The sequence below is a fragment of the Dermacentor variabilis genome, chromosome 6 (assembly GCF_050947875.1).
Source record: "Dermacentor variabilis isolate Ectoservices chromosome 6, ASM5094787v1, whole genome shotgun sequence".
NCBI lineage: Eukaryota > Metazoa > Arthropoda > Arachnida > Ixodida > Ixodidae > Dermacentor > Dermacentor variabilis.
Window position 1 is genome coordinate 186,857,116 of NC_134573.1, and position 21,009 is coordinate 186,878,124.

Here is a 21,009-nt window from a genome sequence, read left to right on the forward strand (position 1 = left end):
GCCGTCGTCCAACTTATCCACGTTGAGGACGTTGATGAAGGGAAGGACTGCTTCTCATCGAGAACGAGGAATATGGGTTTATTTACAGTATTTATATCAGTCTAACATGACTGTTTGAGAAAGTACATCAGTCTAACATGACTGCTTGAGAAAGAGTGTCCTGAGCAGCCGCACAACAGCGGTTTTAAACACTTGGTCCTCTCCTGATACCCAGGTGGCAGAAACGGCCGTCCAAGCACTGTAGGCGAATTGACCAGGCACCGTAGGGGAGACGAAGCACTGTAGGGGCATTTATTCCCCGAACTGCAGCGCGCCCGCCGGCCGCCCATTGTCTGGTGTCTTGGTCGGCGCGTGGGAAGGGGTGTCAGTAGACGTTCCCGTGGCTCAGTAACAATAGTTGGTCTGCCGAACCCGTTTAGTTACAATGGCGACTTCGTCAAACTCCGCTCCAGCGACGGAGAGTCGAGGACACATGTATTGCTGTTCACACACAGTCGACTTAGTCACGCCGGGGCTAGAGGTGTGCGGCGACGCTCCCGGAACGTTGCCTCCAATTCCGCAACTGGTTGGCAAAACTTGCACTGCAGCTGGCCGTTCTTAACAGCCTAGCTTGACGCATTATATACAGCGACCTTTTCAAAGATACATAGATTTATTGGAGACTTATATGTATATTTAAATATCTTGTTGCAAGGTTTTGTGTACATGTGCAGTGAACTTTGTTTCCAGAGAGAGAGAGAGAGAAATAAATTTTATTGCTAGACCAGGCTTCTTGAGCCCAAAAGTGCGTGGCTCCTCAGTCCAGGTAGGCATGGCTCGCTGCTGCCGCCTGAGCCTTGTTCACCCTTTATCAAGCTGTATCTTTGCATTTGTATATTCCATTGTATCTTCACATTCTAATATAGGAGGGCGAGCAAAATGAAAGTGAGCCTACCCACTCCGCACAATAATAGCTCGGTTAATTATCTGCGAGGCATGCGCGTAGCACACAGGCATCTCATTTACAAAAGGGACACACAGGTGTGATGTCAAAGGTTCTTTGATCCTCTCATACACTGGGTTGAACATCGTTGCGTGACATAATGGACACTCCCAATGTTGAACAGAGTGAAGTTGTGAGGTTTCTGATAGCTGCAGGTGCTTCCCAAAAAGTGTTTGCCAAAGACGTCTCCCATATGGCTGCCGTGTACGTTGAATATTGCATTTGATTGGCCACTGTGAAGCGTTCGAGCAAACGTTTCAAAGAAGGATGTGAAAGTTGCAAAGACGATCCAAGACCGGGCCAAAGTCACCTTGCTATCACCCTCAACACAATTGCAAAGGCTGGTGAGCTGATTAGACAAGAACGGAGGATAAATCATTGACTAATTGGCAGCGAGTGTGAACATCAGTCGTGGTTTGGGTCACACCATAATTCGTGAAGATTTCGGTGATCGGCTCTTGTGTGCGCAATGGATACCCCAGATTTTGAACCACCACCAGAAGGTGGAGAGGTTCGGCGCTGCCTTGACTAATCTGATCCGGTAACACAACGAGAGTGACGACTTCTTGTCTGCAGTTGTGACCGAGGACGAATCATGATGCCACTACTACAAGCCTGAAATATGACGGCAAAGCTCACAGTGGAAAAATTCGAATTCACCACCCCCGTAGAAAGCAGAAGCCGTCGTTTCCACTGGAAAGGTGCTGTTGACTTGTCTTTTTCGATCGTCAGGAGCCATTACTGATCGAATTTGCTAAATCTGAAGATTGTTTCCAATACTGTGAAACGCCGGATGGGCTGCGTGTCGCAATCAAGAACAAACGATGTGGAAAATTGAGGAATGGGGTCATCTTACTACACTACAATGCCCGTCCTCATGTCGCTGATGTGGTTAGTACAAAACTGCCAAAGTTCAAGTGGGAAACGCTGCAACATCCGTCATACAGCCCAGACCTGTCACCTTGCGACTTCCACGTTTTGGAGCTTTTGACAAAACACCTCAAGGGAACCAGATTCGTGTCGGACGATAACGTAAAAGAGCCAGTTACAGACATTTTGAAGCAGCAACACAAGGAGTCTTGCGACTCGTTAGTGAGACAAATGTCTAAATGCTGATGGAGACCACTTCTCAATACAGTACCCTGTTTGTCATATATTTGCATTGGACTTTCATTTGAGTTGCCCTCATATATTTTGAATTACTCCTGCTTTTTATATGTGCTCTCTGTTGCGACTATGATTTCAGTGCAATTACTCACAATACACGACCGGTGACAGCTGCTCCTGCGCAATACATTGTAACAAAGGACAGCATCATTGAGATTTTTCCCTGGTCATTGCACATGTGCGAAAATGTAAACAAGGTTCTTGAATGACAAAGTTTCATTAAAATATTTGTCCTCCACTTGTTCACTTCATGACTTTTACATTTTTCATATCAGCGGCATGGGCTACTTTGCTGGTTTCAAACTGATATAGTTCTTAAATTCATGTGATATCTTCTTTAGTTATTAAATAGACAAACATGGAAGAATTGATGTCAGTTATTTTGGCCACAATTTTTGGGACATAGGAGTATATTCTTTTATGAAAAAATACATATTTTACTTGTCTTGACAGTGCATAGCATTTAAGAATTTGTTTGCAGCATCTTTGGCAATGGCAGTGCAGTTATTATTATTGTATTTGACCAGTCTAGAAATTCTATAAGGAGGAGGCCTAGCTGCAATGTGAGCCGAGCCCCTCCCCCCTCCCCCCGAACGAAATTTCTGGCTACGCCACTGCCGATTACCAGATTGAAACAAATACCAATTTTAACGTGTTAGAGTTAAAAAGCCCGGGATACCTTCTGATAAAATAAACTGAGTGTACTACTTAGTACATCTGTAGATTTAACCTGAAAAAAACCTGTACTTCGGAATTATAGCTTCAAAAAAAAAAAAAAAAACGATTTCTCCCTGATTATCACTTTGAAGAATAGCACCGGATTCCCCCCCCCCCTTCAAGAATTATATATAAAACCCGAAAACTAACAAGCCTAAATGTATACCATAAAGTAACTAGTTAAAAACTTTAATTAGTGATTTTTTGTTAATTAGTCGATCATGCATTTCATTTTTTTTTAACAATAATGCCCACCTCTTTGAGTAGACCAGCTCATGGACTAGGATTGCGCTATATGCCGCAGGCAATTAAAAAAAATTTTTGGAAGTATTCACTGAAACACCTGGTATATAGCAAGAGCTGGAAAGTTATAGTGACTTAGCCTGCTTACTGGCCTCTGTGGCTGTTGATACTTAGTGCGTGATCAAGCAGCAGCTTTGATCTCCAAGCTTCCCCAACTTGGTGTTTGCTTTTGAATCGGTGTCAATAAAACACAATTTAATTATTTATGTTCTCAGGGAACTGAGGCTTCATACCATAGACAAGGATGACCACAATGTATTAAAGAAAAATACATATGAAACTAAAAATTTTGTCTTGGTACACATTTAAGCTTGCAGTTTTGGCTGCGTCAGCAGCACAGCTTTTATGCTAAAAGGTGAGTTGACATAGAACTGGTTCTTATCTTCTACACAATTACCTTCAGTAGTGAAAGGTAGACAGTACCAGTCTATACAATAAACAAGTAGAATGAAAGTTATAAAAGCTAGTTCAATAACAGAAGATAACTTCATCTCACAACTGTAAACTGTGATAAGCGTCATTAAACTTCTGCAGCATCCACAGTTGTCCTGCTGCATAATCATTTTGAACAGCCCCACTTGTATTGGTCTTTTTCCATCGAGACCTCAATAGAAGTTGATATCTATTACATTCAAACAGAAATGTACACTCAACAATTTTGCATAGCGAATCCTTGAATCGAACACAAATCAAAGAGTGAGGACTGTTTGATTCGTATTCGAAGTATTGAATATTCGCTCTCCCCTATCGCAACAATAATTGTATGAACAAACTTTTGACGTGTACATTTGTTTATACATTATTGTTTGAAGTGTAAATGAATTACTCCAAGAATTGCAACTATCCAACGGTTGTGAGCTGCCTACATCACATAAGAAAAAAAGTTTTCCTTGCAAAAAAGCATTGACACTTACTGGCATTATCAGCCACCACAACCACCTCCTCTTCGATGCTGTTATCGGTGAGGTATGCTGTTTCACATCCATCCATTACAAGTGAACCATGGCATGGCGATACAGGTCCAACAGAGATCTCCCCATCTAAAACGGGACTATCAAGTGTGTCGGCTTGAACGCCCACCGTTGCTACTCGGATAGGGTCCATTACCTACGAGTACAAAACACGGGAGTATACATCATTAACCGTACGCTCATAGCGGAGAATAACAGAAAAATGTACTTTATTAAATTATGCCTGGGCATTTCAGGCCGCATGTAAGGCTGGTGTCTGAAGACAACGCACAAGCAGCTAGAGTTGTTGATGCAACACAGTTAGTTAATCCGTTTTAAAGAACACGTGGACATTATTTTTCCGCTACATGGTCATGTATAAAAAAAACAGTAATAAAAAAAGCTCGCCTCAATATGTAAGATATTGATACAAAATGTCAACAGAAATTGGAACCTCGCTTAGCTTTATCACACAAGCTCAGCGTTGATCAGTAGAGTTTCAAGTCAAATGAGCGTTCAAAAACACCAGAAACAACTCAAAATAATACAGTTTCAGCAGAATGCTAAGACGACAACAGACCTCGTGTGGAGGCATAGGAGAAGTTTCTTCTTCGCGAGCGCGACAGCTTACTGACTCGATTCATCAAGGGCCCGCTTGATTGACAGGAACTTGTGCCCTTATGGAATGTTGTAGCTTTGGGTAAAAAGGGCCTTCAGACTACATTTTCGTAGCGTACATTATGCCCATGTTTATGGATGATGCGGTCGCCTAGCAACGTGGGGATTGGGGGACCCGAGGATTATCCGGGAATGTGAGAAAATGCCAGGATGATGGAAAATGGCGGCTGCTACGGCCCGGAGCGCTTATTTTAAACTTGCGTTCGCGAACGCATAAGTGGCCTCCGGGAAGTCCGCAAGGAAGAAAACGCTAATTCAAAAGAGACGTGCGGTGCTTACCGCCGTTGAGAACAAGTAGCTGTGAGCAAAGGCATTCAGCCGATAAGCCGCACCGGCCGTACCCACCGTCAGCTAGCGCGGCTCCCGAGATAACCCTGATAACTCTCGCAACCAGAGGCGCTTTCGGAGTCGGCAGAGAGCCTTCGGATCCTCTCCGTCGTCTCAAGGAAACATGGAGGTTGCGCGGTTGTCACGTGCGTTACGCTTAGGTGGACTTTGGGCAAAACAGGTGAGAAAAACTATTTGTCAGCTCTGTCGACAAGTGTTGGTGACATGTTCACTCTGTTGAACGTGCCTGAGAGCCATGGTTCTTGCGGTACTTCTTTCCGAGAGGCATGCCTTGTAATCGTTACTTGACCGGAGAATTGCTTAGGTCAAACGTATCGTCTTGGCTCTCTGTTGAAAAAAATGGAAATGTAAAAACAATTTGCGAGCAAGCACAACCTGTCTATCAATAGTAAATTCACTTCGAATTCTGAAAGGCGAAATGCTAATGGGAAACAAAGCATCGGAGTCCGGCACACCGGTTCCCTGTGGCGAGTACAGCTGCTAGCGTCTGCCTTCAGAGGTGCTTATTAAAGGGAAGTATACTCCGTAATTTTGGCATAACTGGTGTATGATGTTCCTCTCGGCTAGCTCCGATCCGTGTTTTGTATTGCCTGCCGATGAAATTCTTGGACAAAAGCTGCTTGCGACCTACCTGGTACATGTGCTCAGTTCCCGTTTGTTTTTGACAATTCTCTTACAGGCATGCTTAACGCCTATGTCATCGAGGTGTTTAAACCTGCACGAATATCAAAGCAAACAGCTAATGGCTGACAATGGCATTACTGTGCAGAGGTTTAAAGTGGCAGACAATGTCACTCAAGCTCAGGAGATTTCGCAAACACTTGGTAAGTTAACGTGCTAAGCGGTTCGCAGATCAACTGAATATAGACCGTAAATCTCCATACTTCGTAATCGTTTTTCTTTGCATGAATGTTTGAGTTATTTCCACTAGTTGTGCACTCGACCTACAAGCAAACGTTAATGTCATAAATCTGTTGTTTTAAAAACGAGGATTTACACCCATAAACACAATAAGAGAAGCAAGATTACATTGAGTGGAGCAGCACACATTTTTGCAAGCACCCCACTGATCCTTGCAGTAAGAATCAAACATGACCAGGCTCTTCTGCACCACGCAGGATGAACTTGTCTTTCAAACTGAGAGCTGTTGCAACATGCAAGTATTGAAGTGCTGCTTTTCTTAAAAAGTCCCATTCCCACAGGCAAGAACATGTTTACATGTTAACTACATTCTTGCTTTCCAAGAAAAATATTGCAGAAGCACACACTAGGAACTTTTATTTTTCTTGAACATGTCTCTCGCTTAGTTGCTCCATTTCTGTTTGCAGATGTTGCAGAATTTGTCATCAAGGCACAAATACTTGCTGGTGGGAGAGGAAAAGGGACGTTCAGCAGCGGTCTTCGTGGTGGAGTAAAACTCACTAAAGAGTAATGACATTTGTTTCACAACTTCAAATTTTTTGTTGTATTAGTGAAGTAACCACATAAACTAAACTGTTGCTGATTAAAGGTACCATGTGTTGTAAGACAGTTGGCAGGTATTCTCTAATGTGTACACCTCCATTCAAAAGTATCTGGGCCATAATGGTTAAACAAAATTCTTTATGGCAGAAATAAGCATCGACTGTTGGGCTAGTTTGGTAATTGATAATGCAAGGTGTAGTGTTAGGACAACATGCAGGACAGATTGATGTGAGAAAGACAGCGCTACTATCAAATTGAGGATTTGTTGCAACTGAATGTTTATTGTTTATTGTCCGAACCAAGTTGGTTTCCTTTGCAGCTTCATGCTGCTCTTGGCTGGATTACAGATTTTATTTTTCGTAAAACACCCTCCACCTTGCAGATTTATGCCAAACTTATTTGCTTATTAATTGAAAAGGAATGTGTAGGAATGAAGTGGCCATATTAGAAGAAGTGGAAGTGCACTTGTGCAAACTGATCAGAAATAGACAAGGCTCGTGCCACTGCAAGTAAAGTGTTAGTGGTCAAGTAGGCAGGACATAGTCATAACCACGCAGAATGCAAAACAGGGAAGGGAAGGAGGCCATGGCTTGAGAAAGTAGTTATTAGTCTCATACAGATAGCTTTTTTAGTATTGTGCACTACAATATAATTTTTGGTGAGAAAGCTTTGCATGGGAGAGACCCCTCCTAACATAGACCATTCGCTTAGGCACAAGAAAGAAAGAAAACATTCCAGGGGCCCTCTATCAGTGGACCTAGCTGTATATGTCTTATGAAATCTTGCATTTGAAGTTGAGCACCACTTTTTTCTAGCCCTTCACATAGTTGAAAAGTACCTAACACAGTCTCCGATTAGACTCTGAACACATATTTGCATGCTGTTGTCATGAAAGTGATGAGTTTCAAAGAACACACCAATGTGACTTGCAGACTCTTTACAAATATGGAGTGTCTAGCATAACTTAGCATTCCTTGTTGCCATTTTTCTTCTTCTTTAGCCCAGCCCAAGTATCAGAGCTTGTGAGCAAGATGCTTGGCTATAAGCTGGTCACAAAGCAGACACCAAAGGATGGCGTCCCAGTAAACAAGGTGCTTGTTCATCTTTTACAACCCACCGTAGTGGCTTAGTGGCTTTGGCGTTGCGCTGCTAAGCACAATATCGCGGGAGCGAATCCCGGTCGTGGCAGCTGCATTTCAATGGTGGCAAAATGCAAAACATGCCCTTGTACCGTGCATTGGGTGCATGTTAAAGAAGCCGAAGTGGTGAAAATTAAACTGGAGCTGCCCACTACAGCATGCCTCATGATCATATTGTGGTTTTGGCTTGTAAAACCTCAGAATTAATTTTTTTTTAAAGTTCATCTTTTACGTTTTACTGGCTGTTTACATGCTGAGCCACTAGTCAGAAAGTAAAGGTGCATAAACCTTTCCAGAGGAGATGCCAGAATCCGTGACAATATGAAAAATTGGCACAGGAACTTAAAGGGAAATTGCCCACTGTCTTTTATTTTTGCACATTTTCTAGCTTACCAAATCTTCGCTCAAGACAAAGAGAGATTTTTAGTGTACTATACTCTGTTTCAGTAGTTCTGTGTAGCACTGCGGTAGCTACAGGCCTTTTCGACCAACCAAGGGGGCAAACACATCATAGTATAAACCCCATGCAAGTGATCTTGCGTGCGACAGCGACAAGCAATGCTATGGAGATGGCTGTCGTGTTCGCTTGTCACCTACAAGTGAACAAAACATGAACAAAAATAAATGAAAGATAAATTGGCGCACTTGCCTGCGCACTGGAATGCCTTTTACTGTGCACCTCTGTTTAAAGAGATAAAGATTCTGGGGAGAAGCCAGGACCAGACTGCATGCGAACTGACGGAGGCTTATCACATAAAAAAGAAAGGCCAAGACTGTGTTAGCAACACTTCCATTAGGTTGTTTCAATCGGAAATAGATCTTTTTTATAATTGGTTGCCCCGCTAGCTGATGAGTGTTCTTGCTTGGTGCGCTGCACATGTTCTATTTGTCTATGTATGCCCACGGGCTGCCGTGAATAAACCAGTTGAAAGTTGCCGCCCGTGTTGTGTTTGTGTGTTCTCTTCCATTGTCCCCGTCTTTATTTGCAGTCACTTTATTAGTGGGGGAGCTTGCCTACTTGTTGCCTTGGTGCCTTGCCTCCCACTTCACTTGCTGCCCCTGAAGCCAGCCTCGTTACAGATTCACTCATTACCTCTATGTCATCATCATCATCATCATCTCTCTGTTCTAAGGCTGCATATTTTTTTGCCAGTATCAGCCTAAATTTGTTTGCTTTTACCCTTACTACCTCTAAGTTGACCTGTTTTCTTCTTGACCAATTTTACTCTTTCTTTGTTCAAATTGAGGTGAATCCTAGCCCTCACTAACCTATGATCAATGCACTTTACCCTATCACTTCTGCATCCTGCAATATGCTGGGATCAGCAGAAAGTATGAAATCAATTTCATTTCTTGTTTCACCATTAGGGCTTTTCCAGGCCCACTTTCTGTTGTTCCTGAAAAAGGTGTTCATTATTCTCAGCTTATTCCTTCCTGCGAATTCTACCAGCATCTCTCCTCTTGTGTTTCTAGAATCGACGCCATAGTTGCCAGCTGCCTGTTCACCCGCCTGTTCTTTCCCACTTTTGCATTGAAGTCCCCCATTACTACTGTATACCGCATTTGCACTTTTCTCATCGCTATTTCAACATCTTCATAAAACTGATCTACTTCCTCATCGTCGTGACTGGATGTTGGAGCCTAGGCTTGTACTACCTTTAATCTATACCCCCTTACTAAGTTTGATTACGGTACTGCTACCCTCTCGTTAATGCTGTAGAATTCGTCAATGTTGCCCGCTATGTCCTTATGGATTAGGAATCCTACCCCGTATTGCTTCTTATCAGGGAGACCTCTATAGCAGAGGACATGGCCGTTATTTAGCAATGTGTAAGCCTCACCTGTTTTTCTAATCTGAGTAAGGCCAATAATATCCGAAACAATGTCTACATACATACATACATAATACATAGAAAAAGAACAACCAGCCAACCACAAGTTGGATAAAATTCCTAAAGATGCTAATAGCAGTAACATGGCTTTAGTACTTGTTCTGCTTGATTATCTGTGTACCTTTCTCCTTATATATTTATTAGTTGTCTGCAGAGACGAAAGTTGATTTCTGTATGTGTGCACCAAGGTGATGATTGCTGAGGCCCTGGACATATCAAGAGAAACCTACCTGGCCATCCTGATGGATCGTTCATACAATGGTCCCGTGATAGTGGCCAGTCCGGCTGGAGGCGTAGACATTGAAGATGTCGCTGAAAAGACGCCACACTTGATTTTTAAGGTACACAGTATTCTTTTTATCTTTTATGACAGGCCAGCTGCAGCATGTTATATTATCAGCATTTCTCTTTGTATCTATTATTTTCTGATCATAGCATATACACTTCACCAGACCATTGGCACATGTTGTGCCATTCTATCGCTAAATAGTAGTACCGATTCCATAAAACAGCTGTCATCGTCGGCATACCTAGCATCAACCTTGCCGATTAATGTATGCTCTAGTGCTTTATAAGCATGCCTTGAGATGCACATTGCGTCATTGCTTTTTCCTTTGTGTGTGTGCATGTATGTGTGTTGTAAAAGTAATGACAAAGGTTTCAGAGCACCTACTGGCTTGGGCAAGAGCCGGCTTATCAGACAAGTTTTGTTCATATGTGACAGGAGCCAGTCAATATACTGGAGGGCATCACTCACACACAAGCACAGAAGATTGCGAAGAACCTCAACTTCAAGGGTCCACTGCTGGATAAGGTGAGAAATGGTTGCGATATTTTATACCTCTGTATTTCAGACCTTGATCTTTCTGTAGTGCGGAATCGTATAGGCAGCCTAAATGCATACCTGCCAGCTTGTATGATTTCATTGTAATATGCCCAATTTTTAGCATTTGTTTACTATTGTCATATTGACAAATATTTCCTTTTTTTATTTACGTATATTCTAGGGCAAAACCAATTTCAATAAAGAAAAAATACACAGTCATTGAGTGATTTGTTACGAATCATTTTTTGGGCCTCTTGATTATCTGGACCAACTCCACAGCAGCAACGTTAACTGATAGAACCAATGCATTACAGTAACCAAATTGTTGACAGCCATTACGTGACTGTTTCAATAACGAACTTCACAAACATTTCTGCTTGTCTGCAGTAGGGGTTGTGGTTGCTGTGACTATAGAGCAGAGTGCCTGTTCGCAGCACCCCTACAGAGCAGGCTGCGGACCTTTTAATAAACAGTCAACATATTGATTAATCAAACAGTTCCTACTACTTTTTACCAAACTTTAGTATTTCTTGGCTTCCACTGTGGTGTGTTTGAAATTCTAAGGCTGGCTGGCCTGCTAAAGGTATGCGCTGCTCAATTTCGGTGACCTTACAATACCTCAAACAGTGTTACTGTTTACAGGTGTAAATAGAGAATTATCCTGAACCTGAATTAAAAATACTTGTTCTCCTATTTTCACGAGTGTCCCAGCAAAAAAATGTCAGTGACTTCCTTTTCCTGAAGGGTATCGTCATCGTGATATTTAAGTAGCGGAGGTATGTTGTGAGGAAAGAGTCACGATGTAAGCGGACCGAGAGCTCCAAGTGAGGCGAGGCAAGGTGCAGGTCTCCGAGGCTGCGCGCACGTTGCCAGAGAGAGGACCAGGTAGTGTGAGCGTGGCAGTGACAAGGGAAGGAAGACGCGGGTGGCGCAAAGTGTGTGGTGTGTGCAGATGGACAGCATGGGGGAAGAGTCACGGAGTGCAGCAATAAAGTGAATGTTTGCAATGAACATATCAGCCTGTCATGGTTAGTAACAAGTTGGGGCTCATCCGGTATTGACACAGACATGTCTCGATGAGTTGGAGGCGAACAGGGACGCACCGGTAACGTACAACGATATCACCAAACACTTTTACTTGTTACGACGTCTCTTTCCGCCCTCGCACCCCAAACTAAACAGGCCGCAGGCGCTAACACTACGCTTGTTACAGACGCATAGCTATGCAAACCCCGCCACCTTACACATCATCTACCCGGACGTCTACCCCGACGATGCGTGCCCCTCGTGCGGGGTCACGGCGACACTTGCACACATGCTCTGGGAGTGCAGAAATGCTCCGCCCAACTCTACCTCCGACAAATGGGAGAAGACCATACGACGCCCGCTCCTACAAGACCAGCAATGGGCCGTCCAGCAGGCTCGCGCAGTGGCCGCCAGGTACTCCCTGTCGGTCCCTGCATGGGAGACGCCCACTGCGCGCTGACGTGCATCCTGCAGGACATTTATTAAAGTTTTTCCAATCCAATCCAATGTCACCATTCCCGAAGATTCGCTGCAGCATCTGCTGTGGCAAGCCAGTGACTCTGCCATGCTACACGAGCAAATCATGGCAGCATTTTGACTAAGACTGATGGCGGGAGAGGCAGAGCTGGCAGGTTCTGTGACAGCAATTCAACTCTCAGGTGACGCCGCTTCACTGGAGGTCAGCTCTAGCGGATTCACAGACATCCAGTCCCCCAAAGAGTTCTTTCTTGTACTGGATGGAGACGTTTTGTATGGTCAACGGTGTCGCCACCGACAAATGGCTTACCCACATTGTGCCTGCTGCTCTGGAAGGCAGCACGAAGTTGTGGAGGCACTTTGTGACCACGTTTGTGTCGTCGGACGAGTTTACTGTCGCCTTCATTGCAGAATTCTCTTCTATTGACATAAAGTGCTGCTTAAAACAAAAACTTGAGCTCCACACGCAGCACCCAGAAGAAAATTTAGAAGAATTTATTTGCACAATTGCGGCCGATTATGACCGGATCGGCAACACAGTTTCCGAACCAGAAAATGTTAACCGCATGCTGCGGCAAATGCACCCACAACTCCAAGACTTGGTCGAGGGCAAATAGCTTGCAGATCTCACGGTGTTGGCTAAAGCAGCTGACAGCCTCATGGAGCTTGCTTGGAGATGGTTGCAGTGCAAGCCGCCGCTGCCTCTGCCAGACCAAGATGCTAGGGACTGTGCCTTCCAGTCAGCTGTGAATGTGACTGGCCTGCCCGGAACACAGCCCAGACTGCCGACGGCTGCGGCTGTCACGCCGTTTCAGTCTGCTGTCAGTCAGCTGTCACGTAGCTGCTAAGAATGCAATGTAAGAGGGCATTTCTGAACACAGTGTCCGGGAGACAGGAAGTGGTAGGTGCCACCCTGGTGGGCACCTATGTGACTGCATTGCTCGTAGCAGTTTCAGCATGCAGGAAGGAGCCCCTGCTGGAGTTGCATATTGGGACTACTGTTCCTAGGCGTACATGACACAGGCTCAAGCATGAGCTTCCTTGGAATGCTGAGGCCCAAGGTAGCAGAGGAGATGGGTGCCTAGCTCAGGACACAGGTGTGTGCACTCTGTCTGGCAACAGCTTGGTGCCAGTTTACCACATCCCTAAAGTGCAAGATCCAGTGAGCTATGAGCAGCTGCAACCATCGCTTCCTATGTTTGCCAGAGCTGTGTGTGCAGGGACTTTTTGAGTGCAACAAGCATCTTTATAAATGTAGCACTAGGCGGATGGGCCATTGGCACCGACCCGCAACGCATTGTGCCTTTTGCTAAGTACGACAGTGGTCCAGCCACAGTACTCACAATAGAGGAAGATGAATAGTCTTAGCCCTTGCGCACCCTCTTCGAAGAGGTTCTTTCAGCTTCTGACATAGGGTGTAGAATTGCAACCAAAGAGGGCAAGCACCGTGCTGTAGCAACAAAACTACAACCAAGCATGAAGGAAGTGCTTGACTACTTCAACCCTTTGTTTATTACAATTCCTGGGAGTACCACCCTCGCTCAGCACTGTATAGACAAAGGAGATAGTGTACCTGTGAGATGCAAGCTCCGTCCAGTGAATGTTAAGAAACGGAAAACTATTGAAGGCTGCTTACATGACCTCCTAGAGCAGGGTCTTATAAGGCAAAGCAGCAGCCCTTGAACTAGCGCCCCAGAGCTCGTCGCAGAAAAGTCTGGAGGCTACTGGTTTGCTGTAGACTACCGGCCGTTGAATACATGAGCCAAGGTACCTGCCTACCCAATGCTTCAAACAGACTGGCTGCTAGCACAACTTTGCCGAGCTCAGTGGTTCTCAAGCTTCAATCTCTCCCAAAGGTTTTTTTCAGAGTTTTGTTTGCAATGCCCACATTATGAAAATGGCCTAATCTGCCATCAGGGTATGTTTGAATTCGTCAGGGTGCCCTTCATGGTGGCAGCTGGATCGGCAACATTCAAAATGTTGATGGACCGTGTGCTTGGACTAGCAATTGCCACTTTCCTATGAAATTTTTAGACAATGTTCTAGTCTACTCGGCGACACGTGGGAGTCACGTTGAGCAGGTGAGGGAAGTACTGCAACATATTGAAGGTGCTGGCCTTATGATTAAGCCGGACAAATACAGGTGTGCTGTCAGTCCCTTAACTTCTTGGGCCACGTCACCTCACCTGGGCAGTGCAGACCAGATGATGGAAAAGTGCATACAGTGCTAGATTACCCAAGACCCAGCACAATTAAGCAGTTGCAAGCCTTCTTGGGGCTTGCTGGCTATTATAGGAACTTCATCCCACACTTCTCATTGACAGCGCATCCACTCGCAGACTTTTTTGAAGAATGAGCCATGGCAGTGGGAAGAGAGTCAAGAGCAGACTTTCACTGCACTCAAGCAGTCCTTAGCTCAGGGTGCAGTTGGGGGCCTTCCAGATATAAATCAACCTTTCGTGGTTGAAACTGATGCAAGCAGTGTCAGCATTGCAGCTGTGCTACTGCAAGTTGGCCCTGATGGACTGCAGCCCATTTCCTTCATTAACAGGGTTCTTACAGAGGCCGAAAGCCATTATACTGTCCAGGAGTGGGAGTGCCTCGCAGCAACGTGGGCAGTGGGTTCAGGGCCTATCTTGAATTTACCGAGTTTGAGATTCACTGTAACCACTCGTCCTTGTCATGGATGTTCAGCACCGACCGAGCTTCACCCACGGTCAAGTGTTAGGTCCTATGACTGCAGGGCTTCGATTGCCAAATCAAGCACAGACGAGGACAGGCAAATGTACCTGCAGATGCCTTGAGCAGAGCCCCTCTTTGGTGTCTTCGATGAATTGACAGTCTGCATGAGACACTGTTCCCCATTGCCACTCCAGAACCTGAAGTGAAAATTACATTTGAGAAAGTGGCAGTAGCCTTGGAAGAGAATGCCACACTCTTAGGCGACACAAGACAGCTTATCTAAGAACAGGCTCTTGGCGGCCGTCTCCTAAAACTGAAGACTGTGGTCAATGGGCTAGGCTCCCAAGCTCGGAACCTGATCACCACTTAGTTCATGATCTGGCAGAGACAACAGAATGGGAGCCAAGCGGACTGCTGGTTCAGCAAAGAGGCAACAAGAAAGTACCATGGCTACCTGATCACCTTAGACATCTGGCACTGAAGACTGCACACGACCACCCCACTGCAGGCCATGCTGAATTTTTCAAAACCGTGAGATGTGTCTCAGCACGGTGCGTCTGGCTGGGCATGCAGGCTGACATGTCAAACTATGTGCAGTGCTGTGCTGTCTGTTGGCGCACGAAAGCTCAATGCCAGAAGCCTGAGGGCCTCATGAACAGTCAGTGGACCAAAGCTACCACCGTGGAGGAGTCTGACATCATTTGTAACAATGTTTTTTCTATCCTGTGCACAATGTTTCGTGAAATAATGTAGATCAGTTATCTCATGCATACCTGCACTTATCTGGAGTGAATTATTTCTCACTAATACACCTTCCCAATAAAAGCTCTTGAGGCACCGCCATAATTAGCACTGCACTCTTGTGAGTGCTTGTTTGAAAAGAACTGCAATAGTTGGGTGGCATACTTTCTGCATGTGAAAGTCAGTGGGCCAAAGCTCCCACCATGGAAGAGTGTGTCGTCATTTGTAACAATGCTTTTTCTATCCTGTGCACAGTGCTTTGTGAAATGCTGTAAATCAGTTATCTCGCACATACCTGTACTTATCTAGAGTGAATGGCATGCTTTCCACACATGCTTGCAACCGTCAAAGAAGCACGTGTCTTGTGCACTGTAGACACTGGAAAGGCAGTGATTGTTTCTTGCTGACACGGTGTGGTCAGCTGGCCAATAGTAGAGTCCATAACTGCCAGTGCTTTTAATTTCCTTTACCTAGAATGTGGTCCCTTTATTCATTACTATGAGTGACCAAGCACTGCTATGTGGAGGAGTATTTGTTGCCAGTAATCAGTAAACATTTGTTTAGCATAATTGTGCGGAGTTCATGACATGTGGCTGATGTGAATTAGCGAGAGCACTACTAAGATGAGCTGGTTGGTCTTGTGCCTTCTCCTATAGCATTAAATTTTCAAAACTTTTTGCATGTAGGAGCAGTGAGCAAAATAAAAAATTTTGCAGGAGAGTTATTGTACTGCTTTTTTTCTTTGATCTATTTACTGGCAGGCAGCTGAACAGATAGAGAGGTTGTACAGCTTATTTCTCAAAGTTGATGCCACTCAGGTTGAAGTGAACCCATTTGGAGAAACGCCAGATGGAAGAGGTCAGTGCCTCTTGAATATTTCGTAGACAGCACTGTTATTGCAACACCTGTGCCACAGACTCACATAGAGACCTATTTTATTGCAATGTTTTGCGTAGTTCTTCAAGTGAATTGGTGTTATAAACATATAGTTGCCTTATGAGCAGCTCAGAACACTATTCAGGTGTTACAATAACCAGGTAACCTATGAAACCAAAACGTAGAGAATAACCAACTTAAAGCCAAGGATGGTGTATTGATGAAACACATAATAATAGGCATAGCCTTAAAAAATAAGTAGATGGCAACAAGGATGAAAAAGAAATTGCAGATATTTCATTTGAGATTAATAGGAACTAGTGGGGGTGGGGGGTGGGGGGGGGACTTATTGGGTGTGTCATGTAATGTGTAGAAGAGATAACTAGTGGTATAAATTTATAATAGAGTGGACGCTAAGGGAAGGGAAATGCATTCAAGGGCAGCAGAGAATGTAAATTTGCAAGCACAGGCCAATGTTGTTCAGTGCAGGACAGGAGTAGCTGGAGATCACTGGGAGATGCCTTTGTCCTATAGTGGTAGAATAAAATGTAGCATCAAGCAAGGCGCGAATACTTACATACTTCTTTAGTTGCATTGTTATATGCTAGGAGGCTATGTAATGTGAGCAGTTCACTTAGAGCATATGCCTTGCAAGAGCTCCTGCATGTGTGTTGCTTCCTCAAGCCAGCTTTCAATCTATTTTTTACTTTGCACTGGCACCAGTGGTATGCTTTGATGCCAAGATCAACTTTGACGACAATGCGGCCTTCAGACAGCAGGACATTTTTGCTCAAGAAGACACATCTGAAAGCGATCCTAGAGAAGTGCTTGCATCCAAGCACAACCTCAACTACATTGGCATGGATGGAAACATTGCCTGCTTAGGTAGGTGTGCACTGGCTTTATCTGTGCAAGTTATGCGGTGCTTAAAATGGCAGTGCGCATTTTGAAGAGCACTAGCTGTAGAAAACATGTGAAAGGTCTTTGAAAAGACTGACAGCTGTATAAGCCTGCCATTCCTTTACTACACACTTGGTTTGTGGCAGCCCAAGGAGGGCACCATTATGTGGTTATCACCACAGTGCACTTTTATACTCCAGCAGTCATAGCGTAGTAAGTGATGGACAGTGGCATATTTCAGCTGCTGGTGACATTCTCCTATCATGAAACACTGCAATGTCATGCACGGGCACCTTATTGTCAAAGCAGGCCATCTGGACAGAAAGAACTAGCGTGTCATTGGCCTTATAAAGTGTGGAGGCACTGTTGACAATTAATTGTTGGTTACGAGTTTCTCTGCATCTAACCTTACTGATGACAGGGCAACATGCTCATTTACAGCTTTGAAAGGGGCACTGAACCACTTTTTATTGAAGTCGAGAAATGCATTTGAAGTTAATTTAGACTGTTTCAGAAATACTTTGCAGCAGAAATAGTTATTGGCAGTCACACAACCCCGTCACGGCACTTCCGTTCCTCCTTCAATGACCTGCACTGCAAAGAGTATGATGAAGCGGTGTGTGCCCATAACGCTCCACCTCCCGAACATCACTGTGGTGCACAGTTCAAGTTTGATTTCGGATGTTCACGTACGATAGGTGCCACTGTTTCCAATTTTGGCACCTACGGCGTGCCAAACGCAGTTGTCCTCTGCAAACTGCAGTGTGCTCAGTGAGCGGACTTGTCACGGCACCCCATTGTGGCCGCGGTACCCACGCTACCTAGCAGACCGCAGCATTTTCTTTGTGCATGGCAGGGCTTGAGTGTGCGCTCGCGCTCGTATGCTCCTGTCTGGCTGTGCTATTTGTTGCAGACTGGTTTTTCCTCCTGCACCAGCTTGACCGACGGACAGTAGCCTCATCCAGCTTGCACATTTTGAAGCGCTATGAATAGCTCAATGCGAGGCACGGTCTGCCAAGGCATCTAACCAGGAGCGGCCAGGAGTGAGCGCGTGCTGGCAAGCGTGCATGTGGTCTGACCTGAAGTATCGAGTGGTTCTAGATGAGCTGAGTGTTCAAAACTAGTCGAAATTGGCGAGACCCGACATCTACTGCAGCAATAAGCAGGGTGGCCAAAGTTTAATTCCCATGCGGGTGCTGCGGCTGAGCATGAGCAGACAATAGTCAGCTTCTTTGAGAAGTATATAATTATCAAAATTTGAAAGCAGATTTTCGCTTACATCAGCCTGTTTGTTAAACTGTGTCAATAAATATACACAGTAATGGTCGGAAGAAGTGCACTTATCTAAACACCCTTCTTGATTGATGTCAGCTGTTGGCCACTAAACTGCAGCCACGCATGGTAATCTGCTATATCATGAAATAAAGTATCCAGAAGAGTGAGGAGCAGAGGCCTCTGTTAAAAAGAAAGCATTCGAGAGAAAGGTGACTTCATGTTCCGTTTGCGAGCTCCATGTGCCACACAAGACTCCAAAATTTGCCTGATATCTTCACAGCAGCGTATGCTATCTGCACACTGTGTTTTGCACCAAGCCCGAAGGGTGGCTCAAGACCCCTTTAAGAATTTGCTGTTGATAATGGCAGTTTAGCTACCACATAATATTTTTCACGAAGTTAGCGTAGGTTTGGTGACTTTTTCTTATAGATGTCTCATTTAATGTGACTGGATAAGTCCATGTGTGAAATGCCCTTGTACTGTGTAACCAGCTTCCATGCCTAGCAATGCTCATCCTTGCGAGAACCCAATGGAGCCTCCTACTGAATCCTTGCTGAGGTGTTGGGGCATTATGGAAATGAAGACCCTTTAGTGAAGGCCGCCACAGTGATTGCTAATGCCGTAAGCAGCTTTGATCCGCAGCCTGAAAATTCCCTTGTAATTTTAGCAGTGGCTGTGGACATCGTTCTAGAAGCCCATGCCCAATTTGTATGGCCTCAGCATTGTGGAAATCATTTGTCTGCATTGTGCTCAGATGGCTGGCTTGAACCTAGGATAGCAACGTAAATGAGCAATGCATTCATTGCCTACAAACCTTTGTGGCAGTGAATGGAGCAGGCCTGGCCATGGCCACCATGGACATTATCCAGCTGCACGGAGGTGCACCAGCTAACTTCTTGGATGTAGGTGGCTCAGTCAAGGAAGACCAAGTCACACAAGCCTTCAAGATCATCACAGATGACCCCAAGGTAGGCCAACTATGCAAGGCTCTAGCAGAGAGGTTGTCTGCTTGCTTCATAAAATATGGGCTAGAAAATAAAGCTGGTGCCTTGCTGTAAGCAAAATGAGCTTACAACCCCTTGCATGACTGTCCGAATGAAATTTTCATGTTTTCATGTTGCTTCATGAAATTTGTTATGTTGCCAATGTAGCCATTCAGGTTAACTGTGGGTAGGAACAAGGAAGTCCATAAAGAAGGACTGGATAGAACTTTAAATTTGTGGCATATTGCATTGTTAAGAAAGTGTGAGAGAGAAGTATGGATTGGGCGTTGAGCTTTCTGCACTGCAGAAACTAAGTAATATTTACCCCAAGTTCAGAAACGATAGATGCCGCAGGTACTTGCATGGAAAATAAACGCTGACTGACTCCACCTGAAACATTCATCGAGGTTTATATACTATGTGTGAGAACGTTTGCTAAGCCAAACAGGTTGATGCATTAGGAAGCACTTTGGAAAGCACAGCTGCCTGAAAAAGTGGTACATTTAATGCGGGCATAGCAGTTGCTTGTTTGCCTGCTTAGCAACACACTGAAACCAGCTCATGCAGGGGGTTGTCGAGGCATTCTGTAACAATAAAAATAATGCTCTTTTCATCAGCCAACATTACATTACATTTTATGTAGGAATGTGTAAATACTTGAATATCAACTAATCGAATTGAGTAATGAATGTTCAAATAATTCGGATTCATGAATCAAATATCTACTATTTGATTTTTCGAATATTCAATATTCGGTCAAAACCAGTGATAATGAAACCCCGCGACAACAAAATTCTCGTAAAAACGAAATATTTTCGTATCCTTGGTGAACGCCCATCAGATTCAATGCATTTCGTACCTCTCAACAACGAAATGTCGTGGTACAGCATCAACGAAATTTGCCGGAACCTAACCCCACATATTACCTACTGGCGCAAGGCTAGCAGGCTCCAGAATGCGCTCAAATGTTGCAAATCTTCATAAGCTTGTTGGGGACAGAAAACAATACACGAACATTCGCTCGCTTGCCCCCAACAAGCTTATGAAGATTTGCAAGCTCACTAATCCGATTAAGGAGGCTCCTCCTAGCTGTGATAAGAATCACAAAAGTAAGTTCGTTAATTGCACACATTGTGTTGTTTATCGTTTTCTACTCGAGTGTGGAAAACGTTACGTTGGTCAGACTAGCCGATGTCTGAATGACAGGCTGCGCAAACATGGTTACAATGCTAAGAATTGTATTACAGCTGAGGGGTTTCTTTTGCAGCACTGTAAAACGTGTGGTTGCAAACCTGTCTTAGAGGAATGCGTCATTCTTGGTCGTAGTCGTAATCAGCTCACAAGAGAAATCATCGAAGCAAAGGCTATCATTTGTCTGGGCCATGCATGTGTAAGCTCACCTTCATTATCATTATCAAGCAATGAATTGGCGTATCTCCGACTGCAGCCATAGGCTGTCTGATCATGTTGTCACATGGTTACTATCAGTTTTGTTGCTTGGTTTTTGTAATCTTTGATGTCACATAGTTTGCCGAGTGTATAAGTAGCCTTCTATGTCACGAAATAAACCATCAATTGGAAGT

At 44.5% G+C, this 21,009-nt stretch overlaps 2 protein-coding genes across 5 annotated transcripts in view; one reads left to right on the forward strand and one right to left on the reverse strand.

Annotated features, from left to right (window-relative positions):
- LOC142585958 (cyclin-D-binding Myb-like transcription factor 1) overlaps nucleotides 1-5,194 on the reverse strand; it is a 117,094-nt gene extending 111,900 nt beyond the window's left edge. The window contains exons 1-2 of one of the 3 annotated variants that reach the window (XM_075697090.1): nucleotides 5,077-5,194; nucleotides 4,084-4,276 (exon numbers count right to left, since the gene is read on the reverse strand). In XM_075697090.1, the coding sequence (XP_075553205.1) occupies nucleotides 4,084-4,273 (190 nt within the window). In that variant the 5' untranslated portion in view covers nucleotides 4,274-4,276; nucleotides 5,077-5,194. The other 2 variants (XM_075697091.1, XM_075697089.1) reach the window with 2 other exon arrangements.
- ScsbetaG (Succinyl-coenzyme A synthetase beta subunit, GDP-forming) overlaps nucleotides 5,149-21,009 on the forward strand; it is a 41,553-nt gene continuing 25,692 nt past the window's right edge. Inside the window, exons 1-9 of one of the 2 annotated variants that reach the window (XM_075697092.1) lie at nucleotides 5,149-5,305; nucleotides 5,825-5,969; nucleotides 6,474-6,573; nucleotides 7,610-7,700; nucleotides 9,829-9,981; nucleotides 10,365-10,454; nucleotides 16,154-16,250; nucleotides 16,992-17,153; nucleotides 19,269-19,411. In XM_075697092.1, coding sequence (XP_075553207.1) covers nucleotides 5,249-5,305; nucleotides 5,825-5,969; nucleotides 6,474-6,573; nucleotides 7,610-7,700; nucleotides 9,829-9,981; nucleotides 10,365-10,454; nucleotides 16,154-16,250; nucleotides 16,992-17,153; nucleotides 19,269-19,411 — 1,038 coding nt within the window. In that variant the 5' untranslated portion in view covers nucleotides 5,149-5,248. The remainder of the gene's footprint in view (nucleotides 5,306-5,824; nucleotides 5,970-6,473; nucleotides 6,574-7,609; nucleotides 7,701-9,828; nucleotides 9,982-10,364; nucleotides 10,455-16,153; nucleotides 16,251-16,991; nucleotides 17,154-19,268; nucleotides 19,412-21,009) is intronic. The other variant, XM_075697093.1, reaches the window with a different exon arrangement.